General features: G+C 29.5%; 2 protein-coding genes across 2 annotated transcripts; both read right to left on the bottom strand.

The window, feature by feature from the left end:
* Positions 1-2958: 2958 nt before the first annotated feature.
* Positions 2959-5067, bottom strand: LOC111276230 (putative disease resistance protein At4g27220). The gene is made up of 4 exons (XM_089754372.1): positions 4963-5067; positions 4304-4840; positions 3592-4201; positions 2959-3404 (listed from the first exon to the last, which is right to left on the bottom strand). Exons 1-4 carry the CDS (start codon positions 5065-5067, stop codon positions 2959-2961), a joined length of 1698 nt encoding a protein of 565 aa, XP_089610498.1.
* A 4808-nt stretch (positions 5068-9875) lies between these two features.
* GRI (Stigma-specific Stig1 family protein) lies at positions 9876-10994 on the bottom strand. Its single transcript, XM_022862336.2, has one exon. It carries the CDS (start codon positions 10925-10927, stop codon positions 10448-10450), a length of 480 nt encoding a protein of 159 aa, XP_022718071.2. The 5' UTR covers positions 10928-10994; the 3' UTR covers positions 9876-10447.
* Between the last annotated feature and the right edge of the window lie 95 nt (positions 10995-11089).

The following is an 11089-nucleotide window of genomic DNA, read 5'->3' as shown; positions in this document are numbered from 1 at the left end:
TTGCTGTTTTTCTTTTTTTTTTTTGTAAAACCAAGGCTGATCTGATTCTTTTTTTATTCTTGCAGGAAGCTTGACGCTGAAGTTCCTCCCTGTGGGGAGGACTGTGTTTGTTTTTTTCGTGTTTTGTGTAGATTTATTTTTGCATTTCTGTTTGGGTATGATTTTGTTGTGGTGTTTGGGGTTGTTGAAAGTATTTTGAGGGGGTGTAGTTCGTCTGAAAGTTTTCGAAAGGGTTCGAGGGATTTCGGAAAAAAGGTTTGAAGGAAGCTTAGCTTTTTTTTTTTTAGAAAATGGTGATTTTTTTTTTTTTAGCTAGCTCGTAGGGGAAAGGGCTATAGATTTTAAATAGCTTTAGGGGAATCTGGGTGGTTGTAGGGTGGCTGTAGGTGGGCTGGTTGGGTAGTTGATCGGTGGCTATAAGGTGGCTGGTCGAGGGCGGCAGCAGTGCCAGCCACCCTACTTTTTGTTTTTTTCTCTTTTTTGTTTTGCTTTTGTTTTATTATAATTATTTTTATATAATTAATAATTATTTTTTTAAAAAAATAATAATATTATTATAAAAATTATTAATATTATATTAAAATAAAAATAGTAGGCCCGAACAAAATCGGTGTCTATAAAAATGTATCATATATTTCATAATTATAAATGTATAATTACATATATATGTTTTCATGTGTGATTTTTGAAACATTATTAGCATCAAAAACTTAAAAATAATTCAAAAAAAATTTAAATAAGGTTCAAGATTCATGAATCAATAAAGAATACACAACCATGAAAAAAAAAAAAACTCCTTAAAATTTACTAATAAGTGATGAATTTGAAGCAAAATGGTAACGAGATAACTCATTATTTTTGTTGAAGAATTTTTTATGATTATTTTATAATTGTTTATAATTTTCTATAACAATATATTAAAAATGTTAATCTAATTGGATAGAACAACGCATAAGCAATTAGTGATAATGACATATAAATATATATACATATATATATGTATATATAACCATTCTTTAGATTTTATTTATTGCTTAGTCATACTATAGGCTAGATATAGTCATACCTTATCTTTTGTGATTAACTATGGCCCTACAATTTATCATACACATATTTTATGGATATTTGAACATTTCATCACTTCGATTTATGCTAAATGCTCATTGTCAACAAACCAATAATGAACTACCAATTTCAATATAATTTGTTTTTACTTAAGAAAAATCACATTGATTAGACAATAAATACTTCTGATAAGGATCATAAAATAAAATAAATTTACTTTAATTTGATAGAGCCAGTAGTGTTTAGGCTATAAATGCTTCTGATAAGGTCAATGCAGCCATCATATCATGTAATTTAATCTTTTTCTAATATTTCATTTGAATTAATTAATTTAATTTGACAAAAGCATACTAAAGTCCCAGATTGCAAGGTTATTGACCGTGGTGGCGTTGGATATGCACTCCAATCAGCTCAAGTTTCTCCTCAACTCCATAGGTTGTTTATCAAAACTTAAGATTCTCAATGTTTCTGGCAACCGTCTCCAAACTCTACTTAAAACTATTGAAAATTGCACGTTTGTATTGATTTTTACCTAGCTAGGCAATAGAAATAGGATTAATTACCAAAAATAAACTATTTGCATTTGTTTTATTGACTTATTAATTGGAGGTTAATACTTATTAATTATAATTGAGTTTTATAATGATTCATATACGAGATTTGATTGCTTGTAACGCTGAAAGAAACCAAAATTTTGACTCTTCCCTTACTCAAATATGCGGCAAAAAGAAAGCAGCATTAAGAAAAAGAAAAAAAGGCTAGATATACTACAATTAAAATTAACAAAAAATTAAATCAGTACATATATTATAAAAATTGTTAACACATCAAATATAAAATATATATTTTTAATTTTATTAAATTTCTATATGATTTTTAATAGTGTCACTTTCCTTTTTTTTTCTATAAATTTTGTAATTCATATTTAAAATGGCAAAAAGGCTAGACATAAGACTAGAGTTTTGATATAGGAAGAGCAAGTTACATGGTAGAAACAAGGGAAATTTAGTTTGAATTGCAGTTCAAGACGAAAAATCATATTAAGAAATAACAAGAAATGGGTGTAGGGCAGCAGAATTACGATCCAAAAGCAAGCAACTTTCTCTGCCATTGCAAGATTCCCCAACATACCTCATCTTGTTTGCCATTATCAAGATAAGGAAGGTATAAGAATCCTCTACAGCTTGTGTTGGTTCTCATCAAGACAGCATTTGGCAGTGTTCCTTTTTGTTTGCTACTAATGGTCAAACATTTAATCAGACAGCCGTCAGCGATTCTTTTGTCATCCTTGTACATCATCAAGGTTACATAGGTTTTTATGCCTGAATCACTTGTGCAGCTGTCCATTGTTGAGTCAATATAAAAGCATTAAAGCAGAACAAAGGTAACAAAAATCTTATAAAAGGTGTTTTAAACACTGAATAACGTACAGAACAACCTTTACTCAAATTACACAAGAAAGCTTATTAGTTTCTTATTTTGACAGTGCATGACCTTATTTTTATAATGGGAATAAAGAAAATAATTGCAGATATCAAAATCTAAATCTCAAATCTGTCGGATGTCACCACTTAAGAATGATGATATAAACCAAGGTTTTGGTACGACTCTTTTTGACAGTGCAAATAGACCTTCACAATCATACTCTGAAAAGAGTTGAACATGGAACATAATATTACAAAGCAAGATTTTGAATGATGAATTTACTTCAGCACTAGAACCGGAAGCCTTCTTTCCCGTATATCTAGAAAAAGATTTAAACCACATAGAACTATTGATATTAGTACATGTTATAAACACAAGAATAAAGAGTGAAATTTAAAAGGGAAATAAGATAAAACTTGGATTTGGAATTGTAAAATAAACGAACATACCAATGCCTTTAAAGACAGTTCATGAAACAGCCGGAGGCCACCGGCTGGTTTTGCTATCATAGAATTTGAGTAACGGTTGAAGGACATTTTTACCATTGGGATGGTCACATTCCGCTGATTCCCACCATTCGTTTGTATATACCCTGATTTCTTTGAGAGAAGGAGGAGGAGATGGTCGTTCATTGTCAAGAGGAAGATATAGAGGGATCCTCTTTAGCTTTGGACACCCTTTTATCTCAAGTTCCTGGAGAGAATCACAGACCATTATTCCATTTGTACTACAAATGCTCTCCAAATTATCTAGATACTCCAATCTTAATTTCATTAATTTAGGAAGAGTATATTTGATGGTATTATTGCCATCAATTCCTTCTTCCTCGTCTAAAGCTATTATTTCCTCCATGAACGCACAAGCCGCAACATTGATCTCTTCCAAGTTGTGGAGACCTTGCACAACTGAGATTGCTGAAAACAATTTTATTGGTTTACAACCCCATAAAGAAATTACTTTAAGAGAGGAAAAACAGCCAGGCATTGGTGGTACTATGGCTTTTATTTTGTCCAAACATTGAAGCTTCAGAGACTCAAAGTTATTGTAGTGATGCACACCAGGAAGAAAAAACATACTCCAAATTACAAAATTGAATTGTACATTCCTTCAAATCGGTTGCATCTTTCAATTGAAAATTTTCCGTTGGGCTTGTTACTCTAAGCTTAAAGACTTCTAGTTGCCGTACATCAGATGGAAGTAAAATTGCAGCTTCAGTATCCATATTAAAATCTATAAATGTAACCATCTTGATATCATCTACGTGAAAATCAAAAGACCAATGATATGACAAAGGGCAAAGCAATCTGTCACCCACCCGAATTACGTACTTATTAGGCCTTTTTGTTCTACCAGCATACATGCTCAAGTCACGCACATCAGCAAAACAGCCATAAAAAACTTCCAACCTGTTCAATTCGCTCATCTCTTCTTCTCTTGTTGATGCTGGATGTATTATCAAGAGTTGGAGACGATGCAATTTTGACAATGTTCCACTCGGAATCTCTTTTAAGCAAAATGTAAATCCAAGATTGAGATATCTAAGATTTACCAATGCTTCCAAGCCTTGAAGGATTGTCCTGATATTTGTTCTTTCAAGATTCAATTTCTTCACAGCTTTAAGCTTCGACAAAGATGGCACATACTCTAATTTTCGACAAGAAGAAAGGAGCAATGCTGTAAGATTTTCCAAATTGGAGAGAGATTTGGGAAACTCACAATGGGATTATAAGAAAGATCAAGAATCTTAAGATTAGGCATATGGTCAAAGAAAGAGTCAGGAATTTCTTTCAAATAATCGGTAGAGAGTCGCAACGTTGTGAGTTTCTGACAGTGCAAAGACAACATCTTTGGAGGAATTCTTGCCATGGAATTTCTCATTAAAGAAACCTTTTTCCAAATCCTCTGTCCATTGTTGTTCATCTGGTAGTTCGGTCAGTTGCATGCCAGCTTTCACAAAAAATCGAGGACTCCTTTTCATGATACGCAAAGCCATATCTCTAGCGACATCACCCATTTTTATGCGGGCACCATTCTGAACTCTTTCTAGCAAACGATTCTTTTCGAGTTTTTGTAAAACAACATGACCAACATCGTGCATCTCTTTTCTCGTCCCCATTTCATCTATAAGTCCATCTTCAATCAAACCTTCCTTGATCTCCTCTTCTCGAAATTCATGATCTTTAGGATATAATGCACAATATAGAAATCGACTTTGGTCTATTGGCTCTAAATGTTCATAGTTATATATTCGACATTCCACATCTGTCAATTCCAAAGTATTTTCCCACATAATAGAATCAGATATGCCCTTATCTACTGTGGCACTTGCTGGTGGAAGCCCAGCACATTTCTACACAATATTTTTCACAATGGGTTCTATTTCTACCGTGGCAGTGCCAGATAACTCTTCCATCCGCGGTTTAACCTTTTTAGTTGAAGGGTCATTAACCACCAAGCCATTAGAGAAGTTACCTTCAGCATATACTTAATTTCTTGGGTCATTTCATGAACAAGCTCTCCCGCAACAGCGAAACCGACATTTCCCTTTACGGATTTTATCTTCAACAACTCGTGCATGACTAATCTTCTCCTCTACTTTTTTGAACCATCTTTCAACTTCCTACTTTGGCTTTTTCCCAGCACGATGCTCATCTAGCAATTGTTGTTGATTATCTGCCACCCTGGCCAGCAAATCTGCTAGAGCTTCTTCGAAATCATTTATGTATTTGCTGAAGTTTATGTGGTAATCAAGATATTTTCTAGCTGGACGGCAGATAAACTTAACAACCACAAGGATTGACCCAACGAAGTCATACATTATATTAGCTTTGGTGTCCCTGCATCAAAATTGCCATGATTAGCTCAAGAATAGAATATTGATTGGTATATAATTAGTTTTAAGAAATTATTTAATCTAAAATTTAATTCAATTAGTTTATATAATCATTCTTAAAAAATGACATCTAAAAAATTTGTAGTTTAAATTTTAAAATTTGTAATCTTTTTCCTATCCCCAAATTGTAGTCTCTTTAGTACAAAAAAATTATTAATTAAAATATTATTTAATTAGTTTTATTTATTCTCAACATTCGCAAATACTGATAACAAAAGATAAAAATTAAATCAAAACCATTTCACCATAATTTATAATTTTCGTATTTTTCCTTTTTTGTATTATAAAAATGTCTTTAATTTACAATACATTAAAAATTCATTCTTTTTATCAAACACTTATACAAACACACGTACAATTAAAGTTAGTCTCCAAATAGAGACAATTCTCAGTTAAAGTTGGAGGGCGCTTCATCTGTTGAGGTGCCCAATTAGTTGCCACATGGCTTTTTCTCTTTGGTTTTAGGGTCTTTAAACCAATAGAAAATTGATATGTGTGCACATATTGTAATATTAATAACACGTGAAAATTTTTTTTTTGAAAAATTCCAAAATAAAAAACAAATTCTTTTAAAAACAAAATCTGATTTTTAAACATAAAATGGGGAAATTTTTTAAAAAATTAAAAAAAAAAGGAGAATGGAACCACTGAGAAAGACGGAGAATTATTTTTCTTTTTTTAATTTTAATTTTTTAAAATTTTTTACAAAAATTATAATATGCCGTCACATAATAATCAAATGTTATCTACAAATGCAATATTTACAAGTTGAAATTTTATTGATTAATTATTACATCATCAATTTTAACGATATTAGGTCATGGGGTAGATTAATAGATGGATTAAAAGTTAAGGTATTTGATGAGACATTTTTTAATTAATTTAAGTATCAAATTTAACATTTTTCAATAATTCAAGGTCCGTAAAGGACATTATCTCTTATTTAAAATAAATTTTTAAAAAAAGTGTTCATATGTAACGCGATAGACGAATAAATACTATTAATAATAAATATATAATAAAAAATATTAAAGATAATAAAATAGGACATTATTATCTTAAATAAATAAATAAAATATTTTTTAATTTATTTTCAACTGCTGGATTTAGTGGCAAGACAACCTTAAGAAAACATCAAGGCTTGGGTTCAAACCACAGTCTTCTCCCATGTCCCTTAATGTAAGGCTCTCTCCCTCTCTTGAATGACCAAAAAAAAATATTTTTTAGCTTTAGTATATTTCTTTAAACATTTTTCCTATTCTAAACAAACACTTGCAATCCAAATTTTCTATATAGAATTTACTAAAACCATAACAAAATTCTTGAAAGTTACCTTATCACTTGAAGTAAAGATGTGGGAAGGTTGAGCTGCTAAACTGCTGAGGACTCTTTTGTACACCTCAATTCAACCGATCCAGAGATAATTAAGAAAGGAAAATCAATGGTGGAACCTTCAATTATTAGAAACTCCGGCATGTAGAATGAGGAAGTAAAAGAAAATTGAAGAAACAGTTTTTTTTTTTTTTTTAGTTTATAGGGAAATGAAAAAGAACAGATTATAATCAACAAGTAAAAGAAAATTAAAGAGAATAATTTTTTTTTTAGTTAAAATTTTGGAAAAAGGAAGAAGCTAGAAATCATGAAAGAAAATAAATAAGCAGCTTAATTTCTTTTTTATTAAAGTGAAAATAAAAAAATATGATATTTAGCAAGCAAATTTTTTTTTTTTTTTTTTGTTAATTGGAAGAAAAAGGAATGGAAATCAATTAGTAATTAAAGACAATATAAACCAATTGCTGCAGCTTCCCTTTTTTTTTTTTTTTTTTTTCCAAACTAGAAAAGGAAGGGGAAATCATTTAGGAAAGAAAATCATGAGATAAAACAAGCTTCTTTTTTTTTTTTTTTTTCCTTTTGAAGTTATAAAAGAAAAATAAAATAGGAAAGGAAATGCAAATGAGAAGTTGAAGCAAAAACACTTGACTAGAAAAACCAACTTATACTAAAATGTGTAAACCTTGTTATAACATTTAAATAACCAAGTCAATATTACATAGAAGCTTGAGCAAGCAACATGGAGCTTTCTCTTTGATCATCATGAAAAGAAATCAATTCTCTTTTTTTTTTTTTCATTTTCCTCAAGGTATCATCTAATGGATATGATCTTGCAATATTATTTTACTATTTTGTTTTGCTCCTTGATTAATGGTGAGTGGAGGAAATAAAGAATAACAATAGGATATTAATTTCCTTTTAATTTTCAAATTTGTGATTAAAGCCAAATTTTCAAGAAAAAAAAGACATCCACAATAACAAGTTTTGTGGCAAAAGTGCAATAACAAATGGAAAAGGCCTTATTATTCTATAATCTACACCACAATGATAAGTTCAAAAAAAAAAAAAAAAAAAACCCGGAAACTTCCTTGCTATTGTCAGCAGCAGAGTAGCATTCTGCCAAAAGAGATTTATATGAAGAAAGCAATATTTTTTAAAGTTAGACTTCACCATAAATCTTGTTATATATTTATAAAAGAAATTGCATGGCATGGAATCAAGTAATAGCAAATTACTCACAATTCATGAGAATCAAAAGAAGAAAAGAGCTTGCTGTAGCAGGTTGATAGTTCCTGGAAGATATTAGCTTAGAGACCAGAGAAAAAAAAAAGCAATCAAATGTTGAAGAAAGACTGAATAGAACCAGTAATTAATGTTCCTTTTTAATTATTAAGAAATTGAAAAAATAAAAAAGCAATCAAATATTGAAGAAAGACTGAAAATGAAAAACTAGGTTAAGTTCTGAGTTCATGTTTTTTTTCTAATTATTAAGAAAAAATTTTGTTAGCAAATACTATGTAAAATAATATCTTCACCTAATGCATTGAAAATCATGAATAAAGTTTATCAACTGTTGATTTAATACAAAATTATAATTACGAATAATATATTAACTGATCTTAAAGAATGCAACACACATCAGTAAAATCCCTTAAAATTTACGTTGTTCATGTTTTTTTTCTAATTATAAAAAAAATTTAATTTTCTTATCGTTTAGTTTTTTTTAGTGAAATTGGGTTATTTTATTGTAGTGCCTACATTTTTTAAAAATGTTTGTCATATATTTCCTACTTGGCCACGTTGGTTTAGTTTAGAAACTTAATCAATACTGAAACACCCTTCTGAAAGTCCTCAATTGTAATTGAAACATATAAGATTAGAGAAAATTGAATAATGCTTCAGATATTTATTTTTTTGTATATTATATATCTTTTTTATATATCAAAGTGTGAAGACTAAATTCTTAAAGTGAATTACGTACATGTAAAATTTTAAACTAACAAATTTGTCCTTAATATATAGCTAATTTAATTAGTTTTTTTTAAAAAATTTGATTTAAATAAACTAAAATTAAAAATAAAATTCATGTGAAATTAAGCTATTTAAGTTTACCCTTATGAATTTTTTAAACTAACAAAATTTTCCCTAAATATATAGCTTTAATTAGTTTTTATTTAAATTTAATTTAAATTAACTAAAATTAAAAATTAACTGAAATTAAGCTACTAGCTGAAATGTTGAGGTAAAAAGGAATTGGCTTCTAAAGAACAAATAGCAAATTATAAGTATTTATCGTTATTTGCTAAGTTATTATGCTTTAATTTTTTCTTTGGTTCTTTTTTACCTTGCTAATCACATAGTCTAGGCATACATTATAAGAGTTTAAAACTAATAGGACTCTGACTAGAATGGAGTTTTTCAATGAATTTTTTGACAAAGTTTCAATGACGTAGACTTAGACTTAGTTTAATATTGTTGTTGTGATTGAAAAAAAAAATTAATTTAAAAAAGAATGTTTAAAAGGATGATGAAAACAATATAATTTAAAATTTTAAATATTTAGTATTGTTGTGATTAATGAAATCTTAATTGTTATTATTAAAACTAAAGTTAGGTTTGAATTCCACCGCATTTTCTATGCAGTACAATTGATGCTCATCACATCATTAGTGGAATTTAAATGTAAACTCTAATGAAGTCCATTTAGTATAAATTTTTCATTGATTTTTTTTTTAATCGTAATTATAGTAATTATAGGGAGTTTAAATCCATTACAAATTATACAAATTCTACCAAAAAAAAAAAAGAAATGATATTATTTGAGTGTATTTAATTTAATGTATTTTAATTGGGTTAAAATCATAATTGAATTCCAAATAATTGAACACAAAACGCAATGTTTATACGAAAAGGGATGATTCAAATCTATTTACTAGCAAAATAAAATTTGCTTACTCGAATCAAAATGCCAATCGAACCTGATTTAACGAATTGAATTGGCTATGAACCAACAATGTAAACTTGAATAAGACCCAATCCCCAAATCATTCCATATATTGTGCTTTGGATTAACTCAAATATCAAATTCGGAAATCACCAGCCTTAATTTGAACCCAATTTTCACCTAGGCATTTTATCCTAGTTTTTGAACTTATATTTCTCCAGTGCACCTCTTTTTGTTATTGAATAAGTTCTATTTAAATAAATAAGTATACTCAAGCAAAAGCCCAAACCTTACATGCAACTTTAATGGCAGGTTAGTACTCATTAATTATAATCGAATTTTGTAATGATTTATAAAAGTCTCTCACGATATGTGATTCTCTTTTTTTTTTTTTTGGCCAAAAGATGATTTATAAAGAAACCAAAATTTTGATTCTTGGCTTACTCAAATATGTGGCAAAAAGAAAAAAAAAAAAAAAAAAGCTACACTATGAGTAAAATTAACCAATAATGAATCTATATATATGATAGAAATTAAATAAAATTACAAAAAATAAAAATAAAAAAGCATTGATGAATTTTATATAAGCACCTCGAGATTGGCCTTTCCTTTTATTATTCACACACACACACACACAAAAAAAAAAATCATTTTTACATAATCTATAAATTGTATATTCTTCCCCTCATTATACAAAATATCAATAACGAAGTGTTTTTCATTATCAAAACAGCCTAAAATAGCTCTTTGAATTTCCTACGTATAAGGATTGATAAATCAATATTAATCTAAGCATAACCACAATATCCAAACTCACACTTAACCCCCGGCGAGCATTGTTTGTCACACTTGCCACAGTGACTAGCATTATAAACAACATCGGTACAAACTCCACCACAGCAGCGCTCCCCAAATTTGCATCTATTGCCACATCCTCCACAGTTATTCCAATCACGAAGAACATTGCGACAATGTTTCTTGCAGCAATATAATAAGCTGGTACCATTGTTCGCAGAAATACCATTGCATATGTTGTAATGAGAGTTGATATTGCAATGTGTACCTTTCTTAATTTTATCTTTCTTCATTGTGTGTAATAAGAAACGGCTCCTTGATCGAAAGTTAGGGGTAACGAGAGGATGATCGAGCACGTAATCTTCTTCATCATCTTCGATTTCCAATGAGAAGATTGCTTGAGGATGCAAAGATAGGAGGAGTGAAATAGAAAGGGAGAGAATGACTGTGATCTTGAGAACGTTAGTATCCATTCTTTCAAATGGAAGGGATTTTGTGCACAAAAGAGTGTAAGCTAAGGGAAGGTGGAGGCTATTTTAAACTGCAAGTTCGTATAAATTATTCCATAATATAAGGGAAGGGAAGTGCTATTTTCACAAGTTTTAAAGACAAGGCCAAGTTCTTGTTTAATAGGT

Source organism: Durio zibethinus, chromosome 25 (genome assembly GCF_047325235.1).
Source record: "Durio zibethinus cultivar Kanyao isolate XHJ-2024 chromosome 25, ASM4732523v1, whole genome shotgun sequence".
Classification (NCBI taxonomy): Eukaryota; Viridiplantae; Streptophyta; class Magnoliopsida; order Malvales; family Malvaceae; genus Durio; species Durio zibethinus.
Note: the sequence above shows the minus strand (reverse complement) of the source record. Positions and strands in the feature narration are given on the sequence as shown.